General features: G+C 39.6%; 1 protein-coding gene across 3 annotated transcripts in view; it reads left to right on the plus strand.

Annotated features, from left to right (window-relative positions):
* Positions 1 to 20,327, plus strand: part of TTC27 (tetratricopeptide repeat domain 27) — a 169,398-nt gene that overhangs the window by 101,052 nt on the left and 48,019 nt on the right. For 2 of the 3 annotated variants that reach the window (XM_025868026.2, XM_073897247.1), the window contains 2 exons: positions 517 to 639; positions 16,444 to 16,671. In XM_025868026.2, coding sequence (XP_025723811.1) covers positions 517 to 639; positions 16,444 to 16,671 — 351 coding nt within the window. The remainder of the gene's footprint in view (positions 1 to 516; positions 640 to 16,443; positions 16,672 to 20,327) is intronic. The other variant, XM_073897248.1, reaches the window with a different exon arrangement.

Consider the following 20,327-nt stretch of genomic DNA (forward strand, 5'->3'; position numbering starts at 1 on the left):
CTATTTTTAATTTTTTGAGGAGCCTTCGGACTGTTTTCCATGGTGGCTGCACCAGTTGACATTGGCACCAACAGTGCACAAGGGTTCCCTTTTCTCCACATCCCCACCAACACTTATCTTTTTGATACCAGGCATTCTAACTAGAGTTTTTCAAGTTGATTTTTTGGATCTCAGCTTCACAAATCAGAGATGGTCACAGAATCTCTCGGTAAGAAACAAATGCTGATTTTGCTTTTAAGTTCTTCTAAGTTCTTAGGAAAAAATTGATATATTGATTGTTTTGAAAAGTTCCTATATTATAGTTTTTTAATTCCTTGCCCTCTATAAAGAAACTTGCTAAAGTAAAGGTAAGTATTGAATCATTGCAAATTTCTAATTAGTTGAGGTCAAACTGTAGAAATGATGTATTTATTACAGTAAGCAGACCCTTAAAAATGGCAGGTTAGCGCACCCACAAGTGAAACAGGAATCCCTTTACATAAAGAAATGTTCATTATTTTAACTTGATTCTTTTAGCGCCAACTTGCACGTTTTCTCTTTGAGCTGGGATGCACAAGTTCAGCCCTTCAGATATTTGAGAAGCTAGAAATGTGGGAAGATGTTGTCATTTGTTACGAGAGAGCTGGGCAGCACGGGAAGGTATGTAATAGGAATATTCTGAGTACTGATGAGAGCCTTCTGTTTTGGGGCATCTTGCTTGCTTGCTTTGTTTTTCTAAGCCCACTTTTGCTAGTAGTTCACTTATATTCTTTTTCACTTTTTCTGCCAGAAATCTTTTTAATGTTTTCTCTTATTTTTTGTTGGGGCAAATAATTTAATGTGTATACGAGTATGTGTATATGTAAAAGAGAAAAGCAGGCCAAAACTGATATGATTATGATGTTTAGGAATGAATAATGGAAGTGTTAAAGACTCTGTATTTTGATCTCTTTCCTTTGCTAACTCTCCTCCTGAGGATAACTTCAAAGTGAAATATTAGGAATTATTTTAAGCCTCAGTGGGTCCCTGATGATCAGAGTTTGTGGGGCCAAAGGGAGGTTACCTGGGTGGGTGCACAGTTGACTGGGCCTGTAGAAAGAAACCTAAAGGGTGCGGCCCCCCACCCTCCTTAGGGCCCAGGAATTGTAAAGTGTGTGATGCACTTAATCCCACCCTTAAATTGGCTCAAGAGGAAAGATGTTGCAGTATTTATATCTGTTATTAATTTGTTGTTTTATTCCCCCTCATAAATGAACAGAATTTTTAAAGAATAAGCAGTTCTGCATTGTGAGCATCTGTTGAAACTGACACCTTGAAGTCATATGTTAATTTTGGATTAAGTTTTGAAATGACTAAGTTCTATCATAAGTATAGTACACAGAGTAGAACCCACGCACTGGCTCATTTATTTCTATAGTCAACTTTTTGCCATCACCCTAAAAAAAAAAAAAAAGTACATGTGTGTTTGTTTCTTAAATACCTTCCTAAGTATGTCTTATTTTAGACCAGTAGTAAAACTTAGATTCCTTTCACTAATCACTAATGGCAGTGAAGGTTTGCATTGTATTAGCGTAAGGAGAAACCAGCGTGGGAATAAAATTTTACTGTAGAAGATTATAGAATTTTAATATTTTCATCCTGGGAAAGAACTCCGTAATCATCTGTTCCAGTTCCCTCCGTTTCAAAATAAGGAAAGGAGTCTCTAGTGATTTGCCTCAGGTCACAAAGCCGGTTATTGATTATTAGCTTGAGAGGCCACATGGCCCAATGGTTCAAAGCAGAGCCTCTTGGCCCAGGCTGTAGGAATTCAGCTGCTAGCCTTGCCGTGTGCTAGCTTCGTGGTATTGGGCAAGTTACTTAGGCCCACCTCCTCTCCCCATGACTCAGTTTCCTCATCTACAGGCACTTAATCCACCTCTGTACAGGTTTTCATGGTGTAACGTCTGCCGAGTAGGTAAAATGTCCTTTCCTCACAGAGCTGCATGAGTGTTGACTGCTCGCACTGCTGTGATTCTGAGACACATTTTTTTCACTGCATTTGGAATGTGTCTGACACTTGATGGTATCTTCCACTTGCTGGCTGTCCGGTGGCCGTCTGGGTAGGTTGTCATTGCCTGTGCCTGTGCACACTTAGTCACAGTTATATCGTTTCGATAGAGTTATGTACCTGGTGTCGTTGTGACATATGGTGGATTTAATTGCCATTTAGAATATCTTCAAGACAGATTTTATTATGATTTGGCATTGAAACAAAAATGTCATTGAACACACAGAAAAGGACCAAAACAAAGTAGAGGGATGTAAATTTGGTATTCGTGGAAATAAACATTTGCCTTTAGAGAAATCATCACAATTTCATTTACTTTTCTTCAAAAATAACAACTAAGTGCTTTATGGGAGCCAAGAAGGGAGGACACTCCTAAGTAGATGAAGCTGTGTTTTGTAGAGAGATGTGTGTGTGTGTGTGTGTGTGTGTATATATATATATATATATATAAAAGATTGCTATTTAAAATGTCAAGCAATGTATTGAAGGCAGGAAAAATTGCCAAATTTTTCTGAATAGATTTTAAAAAATATCAAAGCAATGAGAGGCTGATGTGATTCATTCAAGGCATTATGTCATCATTTAATTGAAAGCATTTTTTCTTTATTAGTTAAGAGTTAGTCTTATGATTGATAGTGTCCCAAATTTGATGAAATAGAGTATTATGTTTCTTTGAGGACTTAAATATTTTTTTTAGTATCTGTAGGCCTGGCACTAAAGCAGGATTCAGCTGTTTAACAAAGGAATAAATGGGTGAATGAGTATCTTGATTCCCAGTCTAATGTATTTCCCATTGTGTCATTCTTCAGTATGCTAGTCCTTTACGCTGCTCACTGCATAAATGAACTGTATATAAAATTACAGTAGTTTTGGAAATAGTGATTTTTGAAATGATTAAGTTGTTGATTCCCAAGATCCCCAAGCATGTTTTAAAATACTAAATTTATGTAATTATTTTTAGAAAGTATGGAAAGCAGAGACTTTCTCTAATTGCAGAAGAAAAAAATAAGGAATCGATCCCTTTCAAAGAACAGATTTGACTCTGTCCTCTAAAGCAGTTGTAGTATTAATGTTTTTTTAATTGGCACATGACCTTGTAAGCATTATCTTATGCTAATGATAAATTCCCATGTTTCTAATTATTCTAGAAAATGTACGTATCTTAATTTTTAGGAATGTGTAGTCATTTACTTTGTCTTAAAGTCTTTTGTGAGTTTCAGCCAAACATCCCCCCAATTTTTTATTTTAAAGGCTGATTTAGCATTTCGTTTGTCACATAAAAGACTTCCCTTACCTGTTATTCTTATGCTATATTTGAAGATCAGTTCAACCATAGACCCTAAAAAGTTTTGCTTCAAGCTGGAAGCAAATGTTTTATTTCTAAAACAGCTGAGATTCTTTTAGTATTTGGTCATGTGCCAGTAGTTGTCACCACATTTGATTTAACTAGAAGTTTGTGAAATTTGAATCCTCGCATTTAGTGCTTAATGGCATAATTTATTTTTAAAAGGCAAATTCGAGAAAGTATCTAATTCTAATTATTATGTTCTGGTGCTTGCACCCTATTATTGTAGGGTCTCAGACTTTCTAATTTAGACGTTACTTACAGAAATTCTCATTATTTAATGACCATTGGCAAAATAGCTTAGATTAATTTTGCTTGACGTTGTGATCAGAACTGGTTCTCATCTGTTAGCATGTAGTTTTCTAAAGTTATCTGGCACACTTGTAGCAGTTTCCCCAAACCTATGGACAAAAATCTTATTTTGGTGCACAAATTTGGTCCCTAAATGAAAGACAAAGATTGAGCTGGTATAAGCTGCCTGCAGGAGGTAGGCGTAAAGGGAGTGCAATGGTAAGGGTTAGGACCTCTCTTTTCTTCTCTTGTTCCTAACAGACAAGGCTTACCTGAAATTACATAGCCTTATCTTTTATTTTGCTATGTTTGCAGATCATTGTAGGCAAAAGCTCTTAAAAAGTTTTCCTTTAAGTTACAAGTAAATGTTTCTGTAACAGTTGAGATTCTTTTAGCAGTTGGTTTGGGTTTTGGGGGGATGGGGGAAGGTTTCTTTTTTTTTTTTTAAAGATTTATTTATTTATTTTAGAGAGAGTGAGAGCATGTGAGCTGAGGGGAGGGGAGGCGAGGGAGAGAGAGAATCCTTAAGCGGACTCCTTGCTGAGCAGGGAGCCCAATTCGGTGCTCAATCCCAGGACCCTGAGATCATGACCTGAGCTGAAACTACAAGTTAGACGCTCAACCAACTGAGCCACCTAGGCACTCCGGGGAACGTTTCTTTTAAAATAGTTTCTTTAGGGGCGCCTGGGTGGCTCCGTCGTTAAGCGTCTGCCTTGGGCTCAGATCATGATCCCAGGGCCCTGGGATCAAGCCCCGCATCGGGCTCCCTGCTCCATGGGAAGCCTGCTTCTCCCTCTCCCGCTCCCCCTGCTTGTGTTCCCTCTCTCGCTGTGTCTCTCTTTGTCAAATAAATAAATACAATCTTTAAAAATAAATAAGTAAAATAGTTTTTTTTTATATGATGTAAAAGATTTCCCAAACTCTTTTCCTACACTGCAGTCAGAGTGATCTTCCTGAAAAATAAATCTGATCAGGTCATTTCTACTCTTCAGTAACTCCCTTTGTCTCCAGGATTAAGCTCTTTAGCGTGGATGGTTTATAGACCACTTCATGATCTGACTCCTGCTCACATTGCTAACTGCATTATCCCCCTACTCTTTTATCTCTGCTTCATCCCCCTTTGTACTTGCTCATTGAGGCTGTGCTCAAAATTCCACCAGATTGAAACTACTTGTAATTTCTTGACTTTGCAGCATTGCTTCACCTCAGGACCTTTGTAAGTGCTGTTGTCTGTCTCACTCCTACTTATTCTTCAGGTTTTTCCTTGGCGATTACTTTGCCCAGTGACCTTTCCCTGCTACCTCCCTCCCAGATTTGGGGTGTTTTCCTGCGCTCCTATGGCACCCAAACTACTCTGATATCCCATTTGCTGGTTTACTTCACCTACTAGACTGTAAGCCGTTTAAGAACACTTATGTCTGTAGTATTTGCAGAGGTCTCCCCAACACCTAGCACAGGCTTGGCACATGGTAACTCCTCAAAATATTTGCTAAACGAATGACCTGTAGTCTTTCATTGTGAGTAGTTACTGCGCTGAAGCAAATCTCCACATAGATACTCCCTTTGGACTTTATATGTGACGAAAGAAACTTCTCCAACTCCTGCCATGTATTCTCTCTCTAAAAACAAATTATGAGATCTCTCCCCTCCCATTTTAATCTTTTAATAATCTCTGTAATGTAACAACATATAAAGTATGAATTGTTTTTACCACTTTACTGATTAGCCTTAGTAAGTGGCAGATTTTGCAATCTGAGCTTAGACCTTCCCTTTCCCTTAAACTCACACTCCTTTCTCCATACCTGCCTCTCACTGGGGCTGTTGTTAATCCCTTGGAAATTAGATATCTGAGGGGCGCCTGGGTGGCAAGTTGGTTGAGTGGCTGACTTGATTTCGCCTCAGGTCTTGATCTCAGGGTTGTTAGATCAGGCCCGACTTTGGGCTCTGCACCCAGCGCAGGGTCTGCTTGAGATTCCCTCCGCCTCTCCCTCTGCCCCTCCCACTTGTGTTCTCTCTCTCTCTCTCAAATAAATAAATAAACCAAAAAAAAAAAGAAGAAAGAAATTAGATGTTCAGTTTATAAGCCAAAACCTGTTGTTGTGCCCCCTTGTATGAGAAAAATAGGAAAATATACTCTGTAACTTGGTAATGCAAGTAGGAGATGAGCAGCTAATTGGATAACTAGGCCTGTTTTTAATTATTCTGTTTTATCTTGGACCTGGAGTATTTATGCTGGCAAGTTCATTTTGGAAAATCAAGCCAGAGCATGGTGTTGTCATAAACATAAATGTAACAAGCAATTAGTGAGCACTTGGCTCATAAGAGAGTCAATAGGACTAGGCACCAGCACACAGAAGAAGTCTAGCTGGGGGTGAACTACTGGGGATGGGTGAAGTGTTCTGCACTTTTCATCTCTCAGTTGCTGTTCATAGGACAAGAATTTAGACTAGGAGCAAACTGCCTTTCTGCTAGGAGAGGGGAGAAAGAATCATTTCTGCAGTCCTCAAAGACGCTCGTTATAGTTAGTACCATATCTGGGTCTAGAGCTCATTTTTCCCCCTTTATTCTTTGCCAGGAGGGCTTCTTCTGGTTGCTGCTCTGCCAGTTCATAGTCCCTCTATACTGAGCAGATGTCGCATCAGATGAGGGCCAGGCCACACTTGTCACTCATTCTAATTATTAATGCCTTTTGCTCATTCACAAAATCAAGGCATAAATCACAGCCAACAAGGGCACTTTGTTTTGATAATTGCTCTGACTGGAGGATGAATAGTTTTCCTGAACTGTTTCATCTCCCTTTTTACCAGAGATTGAATTTCACTTTTATTCATATGGGGGCCATCAGTTGAATTTATCCAGCATTTATAGAGTACCTACTGTGTGCTGGGCAATGCTGTACCAAAGAGGAGTAAGAGACAGAACTTACGTCCAAGGAGCTTATAGCCTGATAGTACAGATCCACACGAATAGAATATTTTAGTAAGATAGAGCAGGTGCCAAGATGGAATTATATACAGATTCCAAATTCTATCTGGCCATCATATTGCAAGCTAAATATTTCTCCCTCTGCTGTCCTTCTCTCAAGCAGTAGTCCACTCAGTTTGTATCTTGTCTAGACTTTTTTTCTGAGATCTCTAGGATCTCCTCCCATAATTTTCCACACTTTCATAAAAAAACCAATGATTGGTTGAAATTAGCTTATGTGGAAAAATTTAACTTTAACTTTGTAATAATCAGAAGTTTTCCCCTTTGACTTCACTTCCTCTAGTCCTCTCGACTCAGTTACATGATCACTTATTCAACAGTTGACAACAGCAGTTCTTCTGTGGGAGGAACTATACACAGTTGACCAATGTGATTATTTACAGAAAATTTTAATGTCCCTAGAAGCTGTTTCTGTTCACTTCTGTCTTTCTAGCAGTGAAACCTCAAGCATCTTACTTTCTAATTGGGTTTTCCAGTAAAGGGAGTTGAGAAAGAACACAAACGTTAGTTCAGGGCTGTGTGCTTGACAAAAAGCTGGGGACATTTCACATGTCGTTCTTGTAGGTAACGACAAATGAAGAGCAAACTTTCCAAGATATTAGTTAACTTTCGCAGAGTCATACATTTTGTCAGCAGAACTAGCATTTGAACTGCCTTTCTGACTAAAGGCACCTAAGTGCTCGCAGGGATGCTGGGCAGGAAAAAGCACAGTTGATGTCCACTGTAGGGTAGAAGTTTAATACTCTAAATCTGACATTGCAATAAGTATTTGGTTGGCTTCTCTTAAAGAATTGAACAATGTGGGGGTGCCTGGGCGGCTAAGTTGGTTAAGCATCTGCCTTCGGCTCAGGTCATGATCCCAGGGTACTGGGATCAAGCCCCAAGTTGGTTTCCCTGATCGGCCGGGAGTCTGCTTCTCCCTCTGCCTCTCACTCGTGCTCTCTCTCTCTCTCTCAAATAAATAAATAAATATTAAAAAAAAAAAGAATCAAACAATGTGGAAACACAACTACCTGGCTGGAGTTCAGCAGTGGCTCCTTCTTTTATGGGCTCACTCCCCAGCCTGCTTCATTCATTCTCAATAATTGGCAAGAATCTCTGGGCATTTGAGTGTGGGACCCTTCCTCTAAGCAGTGTGGGTTACCAGTGCAGTTATCAGCAAGTGGATCATTAGTTCAACCATAACTGTAGGTTCTACTTAAGCCTCTGCTGACATCATTTTATACTGAGATTCGCTGTGTGTAGTTATTGCCACAAAATTGTATTAAGAATAATAGTTGTTTGCAATTATAGAATGAAACAGATTGTTGTAACGGCCTAGATATGTATGTGTATCTGGGTAGAGGGATAGTCTTTGAGGTTTGTAGCTGACAGTATTCTTGCAAGCAACCCAGTTTAATTGTAGCCAGTTGCCCATTTAAGTATGCCGTTTTGTGTTTGGGAATGTAGTTTTCTTTTCTTTTTTTTCTTTTTTTCAAGTAGACTCCATGTCCAGTGTGGAGTCCAGCGTGGGGCCCGAACTCACAACCCTGAGACCAAGACCTGAGCAGAAATCAAGAGTCAGACACTAAACTGACTGAGCCACTCAGGCGCCCTGTTTTATCATTTTTAATAGATATTTACATGACAAACTTCTTGTATTCTATAAAAATGTGCATCTGTATTTTCCCATAGGGAAGTAGAGAAGTAGCCAGAAATACCAAACCTTTTGCATTCTGTGAAGATTTCTGGCCACCCACATTTTGATATTGCAAAAGGGATATTATAAGCCCTTGTGCTTTACTTATGTTCACTGGGCATATCTTTTATAGTTCTTTATTTGATAATAAATTACATAAATTGAGTGGCTAAGTGGAGGAGGGAGGAGCATATAGAGCATTTTGGAGAGAGTGAAGAAGACTGAGGAATGCAGGGTGACTAATCGAAGAAAGGAAATATATTACCTACAAGCTTTGCCCTTGGGAAAGATCATTCTGTTGGCAGGATGAAGAGGTATAAGATCTCAAGGAGAAAGAACTCACTTATCTAACAAAAAAATATGGCATAGGAATTAGAGGAAAGAAGAGGGCAGTACAGACCAAACAAGATCACTGCTCTTGTGTTTCTTAACTTCTTCAGGAAGCTGCCCCATTCTGGCTCTGCAGACCCATGTTCTGGTGAAAAAAATACCCAGAATCAATATTGTTTGGTAACAAGAAGTTGCATACCACCCACTCTCTATGTTCCTTATTCTTGTAAGAATGTAAATAGATATGAGTTGGTGAAGGAAGTATTTGAAATCCTCAGTACCTTAGTGTTTCCAGATGTGAAGGTTTTCTTGATTATTATTTAATCTTTCATTTGTTGTATTTGTCTTCTTTGCAACACTAGGTCTGTGTTCTATGTCTTTGGACTCTGGTGATCATTACGGTCTATACTACAGTGCAGTTAGAAGTAGAATAAATATTTGTAGAATGGTAGTTTTAGATCATGCAGGTGTTTAAAGGGTATGACTTGATGTTCTGAATCTTAGATCCTGTTTTTTGTATAGGATACCTGTGGAATATAGTACTTCCTTATAATCCTTTTTATTTCTATAAGGTTGGTAGTAATTTCTCATCTTTCATTTCTAATTTTAGTAATTTCAGTCCAAAGAACCAGCTTTTGGTTTGTTTATTTATTTACACTAATCTTTATTATTTCCTTCCTTCTGCTTCTTTGGGTTGGGTTTACTTTTTTTTTTTTTTTTCCTAGTTTCTTATGGTGGAAGATTAGATGATTGCTTTGAGATCTTTTTTCTTTTTCAGAATAAGGATTTACAGTTATAATTTCCCTCTAAACACTGTTTTCACTGTATCCCATAAGTTTTGGCATATCATGTTGTTTTCATTTATCTTGAAGTGTTTTAAATTTCGCAGTGATGTCTTTTTTGACCTGTTGGTTATTTAGGGCTGTGTTACTTAATTTCCATGAATTTGTAAATTTCCTAAATATCTTTTTGTTACTGATTTCTAATTTCATCCCATCGTAGTTGGAGAACATACTAAGTATGACTTCAGTCCTTTCAAACTCCCAGTTACTTGTTTTACAGCCTAACATGTAGAATATCCTGGAGAGTGTTCTGTGTATATTCTGCTGCTGTTGGGTGGAGTGTTCTTTAGATGTCTTTTAGGCTTAGTTGGTTTATAGCATTGTTCAAGTCTTCTATTTCTGTCTTCTGTATAGGTGTTCAATCTGTTATCCAAAGTTGGAAAGTGAAGTCTTCAAATATTATTGATGAATTGTGTATTTCTCCCTTTAGATATGTCAGTTTTTGCTTCATGTCATTTGGGGCTCTGGTGTTAGGTGAATATATACTTATAAATATGTCTTCTTGATGGATTGAATGTTTATCATTAAAATATCCTTTCTTTGTCCTACTAACAATTTTTGTCTTAAGGCAAATTTTGCCTAATATTAATATAGCCACTCCAGCTCTCTTTTGGTTACTGTGTACATGATCTTCCTTCCTTCCTCCCTTCCTCCCTTCCTCTCTTTCTCTCTTTCTTTCTTTCTCTCTTCTTATTTTCAGCCTTTTTGTGTGTCTGAATCTAAAGTGTGTCTCTTGTAGACAGCATTTAGTCAGATCATTTTTTATCCTTACTGCCAATCTCTGCCTTTGTTGTATTTAATCCTTTTACATTTAATGTAATTGCTGATAATGTAGTATGTTGTTAGTCATTTTGTTATTTTCTATATGTCTTATGTCTTTTCTCTTTCCCTATTACTGCCTTCTTTTTGGCTAAATGGATATTTTCTACTGTGTCATTTTAATTCCCTTGTCATTTTCACTTTTTTTTTTTTTTTAGATTTTATTTTTAAGTAATTTCTACATCCAGTGTGGGGCTTGAACTCACAACCCCAAGGTCAAGGCATGCTCTACTGACTGAGCTAGCCAGGCACCACTACTTTTTTTTTTTTTTTTTGAGTTATTTCCTTAGTCCTTGTACTAGGGATCATTTAAAATAGTATGTTTTAAGTGCCTATTAAGCCCATCACCTGGGAATCCTCAGTGAGTTTCTAGTGATCATTTTTTTTTTTCTTATATTATGGCCATACTTTCTTGCTTCTTTGCATATTTTTATAAATTGTTGAAAATTGGACATTTTAAATAATGTGACAACTCTGGAAATCAGGTTGTTATTGCTGTTTGTGATTTTGTTTGTTTGTTTGTTTAGTGATATTTCTTGATAATTCTGTAAAATCTATAATTGTTTGTCCTGTGCAGCCACTGAAGTCGCAGGGTGGTTAGCTTAATGGTCACCTAACAATTGGACATAAAATTCCTTGAATGCCTGAATCAACAAGTCTTCCAGTCTTTCCTGATGGGTTGTGTGTGTGTGTGTGTTGGAGCATGCTTCCAACACTGAGGCAGGCAGTTAACAGCCCTGTCTTAGCTTTCACTGACTGCTGGTGCAAAGCCTCGAGGTCAGCCTGAGGTGAGAGCTTAGGGCCTTCTTGGGTCTTTTCTGAGCATGTGCAGCACCCTACACGTGCATGGCCTTCTGGATTCCCATGAATACGTTGGAGCCTTTCAAAGCCCTTATGTATATCTCCCTCCCTTTTTTCACTTTTAAGTTTTTGGTTAGCCTGTTGTTTGTCCCACATGTTATTTACTACTTCAGACAACTGCAAAATTAGCCAGTTGTAATTGTTTTTGACAAAGGCTTTTCACTGGGCAAACTCAGAGGTAGGTTCAATACAGACAGCCTTGCAAGTGGATTCTTCCAGGCAACCACCAGCCAGGTCAGATAATGACAGTGTTTTGGAAATGAGACTTTAGAGGACCTCTAAACCCACTCTGTTCCTTCTGGTGGCTGCCAGGCTGCTAATCACCATGATTGCCTGCTGTTGGTTTTCAAGGCTACTACAAAGTTGGAGAAAATGGAATAGGAATGGTGCAAGTTAAAATCACACAAAGCTTGTTTTTCTTACTAAGATATCACTTTTTTTTTTTAAATAAACATTCTAGGGATTATTTCAAGTTTTTGGTTAATTTCCAGGATTATGAAAAAGTTGATTCTAATACTTTCTGCCAGTCTTCTCGTTGCTTTTATGGAGTAAGGAATTTTCAGAGGTTCTTAGACCACCATTTTTGCTGATGCCCACCTGTGGAATATAGGAAAAGTATGGAACCTGAAATTAAGGTGCCATTTTCCAACTTAGTATCTCTTGGTTTTGGAATGATCAGTTGACCAAGGAATCTAAACTTCTATTTCTTCGTATTAAAAATGGGCATATTAATATCCACCTCTCAGACTTACTATAGGGATTAAGTGAGATAATACATTTAATGCATATTGGATAAAAACTAATGTGTAAATCAGTATCAAATGGGAGGACACATGAGTTTAAAAGGCAAAAAATGAAAAAAAAATTGTATCATTCAGGTTTTGTTGATGGAAGCAGAGACACCTTGAGTAGTTTTGGGATGCCATCAAGGGGCTTACTAAAGGAATTAGATCTTACACAAAAGTGTGGAGAGCCAGAGAAATGAGGGCGTGGAAGAGGGAGTAGAAGGATCAGGGACAGAAATCATTTCTCAGTCCACTTGAAGCACTGGCACAGTGGAGAAGTCAGAACTTACCAGGGAATCTGAGAAGCTGAGTCCTTCCAGCCATTGAAATGGGAGCATGAAGGAGGAATTTGTGGAGAGATCTGTGGAATGCTGTTTCTGTATGTAGCTCCCAGCCCTGAGGGTCCCCAGTGAAACGTCTGATGGTGGTCCCGGGACTGCTTTTGGTTGGCAGGGTCCACAATCAGAAGCATAAGCTGGATACATAGAGCAAAGGACAAGCTGGAATCTGCGGGACATCTCTGCATCTCTTGTGACACCATACTTAACCACAGCCACCTTCCAAGAGTAAAGGCTGTTGCTTTACTTCTGCCTTTCAGATCTGCAACAAATTCCCCCCTGACCAACTGTAATGCAAAATCTGAAGGGAAAGGGATTTTTGGAAACATAGTTTACCCCTGAGGCAAGTTGACATAGCAGTACGTATTACTTACTAGGCCTACCATGGGATCTACTGACTCCCATAAACCCACTAACTCATCATGGTGATGTTCTCAGTCCCAGAGGAATAGCATTAACTAAGAACTTACCAACCCCGAAAAGGCAGTTATTTCTTTTCCCCCAGGAAAGAATTACCTGGCAAATGTTAAAGTTTATGTCTTTGGGGAAGACAAGGGAAGAATTATGGTATATGATAGTTATGTTATAGTGGGGTCCTTCCTCACCAGTACGGGCTTCCCCTTCCTTCTTTTCTCCCTCCCTCCCTTCTTTCCTTCCTTCCTAATTTTTTTTAAGAGGCTCTGACTCTGAAATCACTCAAGGATTTTTCTCCCAATTGGGGGAGAAACAGTGTTTTAGAATGGTGACTCGGGTCAGACGTCTGGTCTCCAAACCTAGATTTTTTTTTTTTTTTAATGTTATATAGATCAAGTTTGGACTTAGTTGACTGTACATATAATTTGGTCCTAAGGCTTCTTGGTCAGTCAGCCACCGCCTAAGATCCATTCTTGTTGCACTGTTTTAATTATTACTCTGGCTATGATTATTGCAAATAACTATGCTCATCTTGCTTCCAGGGGTTAAGTGCTATCAGCTAGTCTCTGTTACCTTGAATTCTAATAATCCTCACTGAAATCAGGAAGCTCATTTCAACTGAGGGACCTCCCAATTTTTTCTCTCAGCTTACACAGGACATCTGCTATATAGCACTTTTCAGGAATGCTTATGCTCCCATATACAATGTATTTCTCAAAGCCAAGATGAAAGGAATATCCCCTGGGCCCTCTTGGAGGTCATTGGGATGGGTGAACAAGTTGTAAATAATAAATTGACAACAGCCTTTTCTTCCTAAGTTGTTGGATTCTTTCGTCCACATCACACCGAGGAATTTCTGGCATCTCAACTTAGTTTTGGCCACATTTGAGTCCAGGTTTTAGTCAGGCAATTGAGCAAATAATTTAGAACCATCCTTAGCTGCTTGAGTTAGCCCTGTGAATCAAAAATTTCTGATTAGTACCTAGATTGATTAAAATCGTGATCCACAATTTGTCTATGGTCTATCATCCTTAGGATCTCTTTTTCCCCATGGTCCAAGATTTTCCCCTCTGGAAAGTAATAAAATCTTGTGGTTCTCTTTGTGTTTAAGTCTACTTACATGAACGATGGCAATAAGGGATGGAAGGGGCAGGTATGAGGAGAATTGGCATTCTTTCGCTGGGTACCTCCCTGAGGTGCAGTCAGTCATTGTATTGTCTTTAAGCAAAGTCACAGAGTTTTGATAGATAGGGGAGGATCGCTTCACTGGTATAGGAAACTCAGTAGGGTTTGGAGATTTCTATTATCTGACTCATCCCAAATGTCCTTAGTTAAATTCTTGGGTCTTTCAATTTCATGATCGATGCCCTCTTCTCCTGACCAAGATGAAGTAAGTAGTACTAGGGTAACCCTCATGTTTTAAACAACCATTGCAGTTATTATTGCTGTGAAACATCAAAACTTAGTGGCTGAAAACAACAGCAATCACTTATTTCTCTTTCATTGTTTCTATGGAACAGAAATTTAGGAAGGGCTTGACTGAGCCACTTGTGACGGGAAAAAGGTGAGGGGATACAATATTAATTCTAAATGAACTTCTACAAATTAAAGATGTGCATGATTAGCACCAGAGCAGTCACTCAGAAATAATCAAATGATGTGTAGCTAAAAGGCAATAGAGGAAGAAAAATGAATAACTAAAACATTTGATTAACCCAATCAAATACCTTAACTTGCACATAGATCTAGTGAAACTGACTGTCCTATACTGTCATTCAGCAGTCATGCAGGAGCAATATCTACATTGAGTTTTGGCTATACTAGGTTGGCAGGTAGAAGGGAAAAGAAGTTCCTTTAGGCAATCATAGAAATTCCTTGGTTCTCTGACCTTGAGGATTTAAAATACTGAATGTCCTTTTCTTTCTTTGTGCTGTTCGGTGAACTTAGAAGTAGCCAACCCACCTCACAGTCTGGTATCCTCAGTGTCCTATCACTTAATTCATAGAAGCCTTACATTTGGTAGGTGCTTTCTTCTAAGTTCCCACAGGTGATAATTTAAGAAATTCTTTCATCTCTGGATATCACGACTACCAGTGTTACACCCTCTCATGATCACTGGCTCCTCATGTCTTCAGATCCAACTAGATCAGATAGCTCAGCACAAATTTTTATTTTCTGCAGGGGTAACCTTCAGAATTTCTGGGAGGGTGTGGGTATCAAGTTTCAATGCCATATTGCCAGGAGAAATGTCTTCCAACTACACTGTAAGATCATTTCAGCAAAAATCCTGCTGTGGCTACAGTCTGTTACACATAATTTGGATGGATACTATAGGCATAGAGGTAAATTAACATGTGTTGGGTACTTATATAGATGACCTTACAGAGTTATGGTTAGATACAGTAATAACTATTGTGTCATCTGTTATAGAGGAATTACATGGATTTTATTTGAAAATTTCATGTGCATTTTGGCTATTTGGGATTTAGAACTCTTTTTCCTTAGAAACTGTTTTATAAATTCTGGTTGCATTTTCAGAGTTGGCCTAAAAAGCCTGCATAACCCATAACCTCTGCAGAAATGCAGAGGATTCAGCATTCAAAGACACTTTTAGAAGCACAACTGTCTTTTTTTTTTTTAATTTAAATTTTAGTTAACATACAGTGCAATATACAAAGGTCTTTTAAAAAGATTTTGCAAAAATTGGACTGCTTAAGAATTCTAGCTATGTGCAACCTAAAGCAAATCAACTATATAGACTTTACGATTGCCAGGTATGTAAATGAAGGCATCTAAAGTATCATGTTAACTACCGTAGGATGGCTTCCTGGCTGTCTATATCCATTGTGGCCACGGCTCTCTTGGCATCTTGGTGACTCCACTGCTGTTCGTAGGAAGGTGTTTGTGTGTGAGCATGGAAAGTAGAGCTGCTAGCATGCTGTTGAAACTGATCAGAACCAAGGGGTAAGGGGTGTGGCGGGGGGGGAAGCGGGGTAGTAGGGGAAGCAAGTCCAGAATTAGCTTAGCTGATGAGGTGAATCTGAATTGTGTACCTTTGCGACTCATACCCAAACTTGTGCTGTGCACTGAGGATGGTCTTTAATTTCTAAAGTGAATGGACTGTCTGGAAGCAGATGGGCCTCATGTTGGCAAGTTTTGTCTATGAGAAAAAGCAATGACTATGAAGTTGTACCCTCCTCCTTCTTTTATAAATGTTTCAGCAATCCCAGGCTCCCTGAGCATGCCATTGTAGAAAAGGAAAAACAAAACAAACAAACAATAAATAAATAAAATTAAAAAGGAAAAACTTACTTTTCCTTGCCGTTGGGTAGAGGTGAACTCAAGATGCCACTCTCACTGTCACAATGGTGACAATTGGAGTGGGAGCAAATGGGGAACTCCGTGAGTCCTCCCAGGATCGTGCAGTAAGCTTCTCCTTGCTGCCTTTCTTTCCTGGAGGATTCCAGATGCCAGTAAAGCAGATTCGCCTCTTCTTGTTCCTCTCTTTCACCTGTACCATATTTGTTTTTTGTCGGTTTTCTCTTATTCAGCCTTGTGTCTCAGATACAGGAAATAAGCAGGTCATCTCAAACTTTGAAAAGAAGCATTTGGATCCTGTGGGATAAAGATGTATATGTGCTAAAAAAAAAAAAAAAAAAAGAAAAAGTAGCCGTTTGTCACTATAAGCTATAGCTATAAGCTATCAGTTATTTCTGTTGTTATTTCTAGGCAGAAGAAATCCTTAGGCAAGAGCTGGAGAAAAAAGAAATGCCGAGTTTGTACTGCTTGCTTGGAGATGTCCTTCAAGACCACTCTTGCTATGACCGGGCCTGGGAGCTGTCCCGCCACCGCAGCGCTCGGGCCCAGCGCTCCAAAGGCCTCCTTCATCTGCGGAACAAGGAGTTCAGAGAATGCGTGGAGTGCTTTGAGCGCTCGGTGAAGATCAATCCCATGCAGGTGAGACAATTCAGAAAGCCCCACCCACTCCGGGCACTGACGCTCTGCTTTGCTTTGGTTTCTTACTGAGTGAGTACCTGCCTGGTGAGCTTCTCTTTGCAAGCTGAGAGCCTCTGCTGATCATTGCTTCTTGCTTGTCTTTGAAAGTGTTGGCTTTCTCTTAGGCACTTTCTGTTGTGTTTCTGTTATTGACTTTTCTGTCTTATTTTGTTATTTCTTTCCTTTAACTGTCCTTAAGACACATGCAGCTATGACAGTTAGGTTCCGTTTTCAGCAGCTATGTTAGGAGGAAATGAATGGGAGTCTGACTTACAGCCTCTGTAGGACTGGGCAGGGGGTTGTGGAAATCAATAAGGAAAGCAAAGCTCATATAAACAGGGTGACATCTAGAATGGATTATTGATCATTTAAGAAAGTATATTTACATATACAAAAATATTTTTAAATGTTTAAAAAATTTTTAAGGTTTGAAAACAATACAAAAAGAGTCTGGATCTTTAAAATACGTGATAAGACACATCTACAGGAGAGGACCTAATTTTGAGGGGGAAGAAATTGACCTTACTTTGTACTTAATAGTAGTTGGTAAAATGATTTTATTCTCAGAAATGGTCATTGTTTTTTTTTAAACCATCCTTTCTTTATGACTGCTTTCCTGTTTCACCAAATGCACACATTACTGTCAACCATCGGTCCTGACAGACATGCAATACTGAATTGGTAGAATTCTGGTTAAAATACTAATTTGTAATCAGCTCCTACTGTTTACTGAGCACTTACTATGAGCCAGATACCTTGCTGGGCATTTTGCCAGTATTTGAACTCAAGACAGTCTGACCAGAGAGCCTGTATGCTTTTTTTTTTTAAGAAATTGTGGTAAAAAGCACATAACATGAAATTTACCATCTTCATCATTTCTCAGTGTACAGTTCCATAGCATTAGTTGCATTCCCATTGTTGTGCAACCATCACTATCTGCCATCTCTACACCTTTTTTTTATCCCGTAAAACTAAAACTTTGTATGCATTGAACAGTAGCTCCCTATTCTCCACTTTCTTTAGTCCCTGGCAACCATCCTACTTTCTGTCTCTGTGAATCTGACTACTGTAAGTACCTCAGATGAGTAGAGTCATAACGGTATTTGTCTCTGTGACTAGCTTATTCCGCCAGCAGAATGTCAATGTTTTGCATGTGTCAGAATTTCCTTCCTTTTTAAGGCTGCATAATATTCCATGGTAATAGATATACCACCTTTTGTTTATCTGTCCGTGGTTGAACACTGGGTTGCTTCTATCTCTTGGCTCTTACGAATAGTGCTGCTATGAACAGGTGTGGGCAGAGATGACCATTTTTGAACTGGGTAGATTTGGGGCATATCTTTTATATTGAAAAAAATTAGAAGTACATTTTTGAGCTAATTGCTTTCTTCACTCTGGGTAATGAATACAGTGAGAACCTTCCAAATCAGCTGGCTGCTAAGAGATCTGGGGAAGAGATTAGCAGCAGAAATTAGATTAGCAGCAGAAATTAACAGATGCATTTGGCAGCAAGGATGTTTAAAGTATACTTAGAGTTGGTTTTTATTGACCGCTTGCTCTAAGTCAGTGGTTGTCAGGTGGGGCGGATTCTGCCCTGCAGGGGCATTTGGCACTTTGTGGGGGGGCGGGGGCAGCTACAGGGTCTACCACTGCCATCTAGTGGGTGGAGTCCAGGGCTTCTGCTATACATCCCATAATGCACAGGAGAGCCCCTAAGATCAAGAATTATCCAGCCTAAAATGTCAGTAGTGCCAAGATTGACAAACCCTGCACTAATGTGATTATCCCTAGGCCTTTTTTTTTTGTCCCAGTAGAAAACAGAACTCAATATTATGTTGTCAAAATTTTACTTTTACTTTTAGGAAAATTGTATCCTCTCCTTGTTTATCTTAGTACCCCTGCCTAGGGTGCCTGGGTGGCTCAGTTGGTTGGGCGACTGCCTTCGGCTCAGGTCATGATCCTGGGGTCCCGGGATCGAGTCCTGCATTGGGCTCCCTGCTCGGCGGGGAGTCTGCTTCTCCCTCTGACCTTCCCCCTCTCATGTACTCTCTCTCTCTCTCTCTCATTCTCTCTCTCAAATAAAAAAAAAAAAATTATCTTAGTACCCCTGCCTAAAATTTGCCTACCCACAGCTGCCCTAAAGGAGTGAAAAACAAACTCCCTCTTAGCCTCCATAGTGTAAGTTAAATCAGTGCCATGTTCATCACGAACATGGATTACTCTCCCAAGCACACAGTCTCTTCCCAACAGGCTGGCATTCACGTTTTCTTTGTTTTCCTCCTGCCTCACCGGCTCCTCCTCCTCAGTCTGGGTGGGTTCCTAGGCTTAGTCCTTGGACCTTGCCTCTGTCTACGCTGGCTCCCTGGATTTCATCTGCTCCCATATGTTTGCTACCGTCTATACACCAATAACTCCCCAATGTGGGTTTTAGCCCCATTTTCTCCCCTGAACTCTAGTCCCCTGTGTCTAAGTGCTCCCTCAGTCTCCCCATGCGTTACTCCAACTTAATATTTCCAGTGTCTGAGATACTGTTCTCCCCTCCTAAAGACTTTGGCCCCCACAGTTATCCCCATCCTAAATTACCCTGACTGGCCTTCCTGCCTCTGTCCGTATTCCCATCTGCCTCTTCTCAATGACCATCCAAGTGGGTCCTTTCAAATGTGAGTCAGATGTGTCATTCCTCTGCTCCATTCCTTAGTGATAACAGCTCAGATCCCTGAAAGGCTGGCAGGGCTTCTCCCAGCCTAGCTCCTCCCATTACCCTCCCCACCTCACTCATGCCACATTAGCCTCTTTGTTCTTCCCTGAATATTCTAGGCACATTCCTGCCTCAGGGTTTTAGCACTTGCTCTCCCTCTGCCCAGAATGTTCTTCCAGATATCTGCATACCTCACTCCCTTGTCTCATTCAAGTCGTTGCTCAAATGTCACTTGTTCAGCGGGGCCTTCCACGATCATTCTGTGTAAAATCACAGCCCACTTTCCACCTCTCCCTTATACTTCTTACTTTCTTTCCCTGCTTTTTCTCCAGAGCACTTAGCACCTTCTGATATTTTTACAGCTTACTTTGAAAAAAGAATTTTATTTCTCCTTCCCTAGAATGTAAGTCCTATTACATTTGAAGGCAAATATATTTTCCTGGTGCCTATAACAGTGCCTAGCACATACTGGGATTCAATAAATATTTGTTGAGTGAGCAAATACATAATATCTTTAACCAGTTAGTCAATCAAATATATATACTAATTGTCTGCTGTGCACATAGCATCAAAACAGTAGCAGCAGATCACCAGAGAGGCTGGTTTATACCCTGTGGTACAATCCAGTGAAGCGAACATAAGCAAAACTAGCAAAGAGTATGAGGCATCAAAGAAATAACAAGTAAGTTATTTGTAAAGCACTAGTTATATAGAGGTCAAAGAGGTAGTAGAGATAGAATGGTAGATAATGAAAATAGGATGTTGCATTTGGCTTTGGAGGACAGTACTTGAATAGGCCAGGAGGGCTGTGGTTGAGGGCATCCCAGGCAGGTGGACAGTATGAGCAAAGCCCTGGAAACAGAAAGAGAAGGGTGTGTGTGTGTGTGTGTGTGTGTGTGTGTGTGTGTGTGTGTGTGTG

This window comes from Callorhinus ursinus, unplaced genomic scaffold (genome assembly GCF_003265705.2).
Source record: "Callorhinus ursinus isolate GAN/ISIS: 27379988/994484 unplaced genomic scaffold, GSC_fseal_2.0 scaffold10, whole genome shotgun sequence".
In the NCBI taxonomy this organism is placed as follows: domain Eukaryota; kingdom Metazoa; phylum Chordata; class Mammalia; order Carnivora; family Otariidae; genus Callorhinus; species Callorhinus ursinus.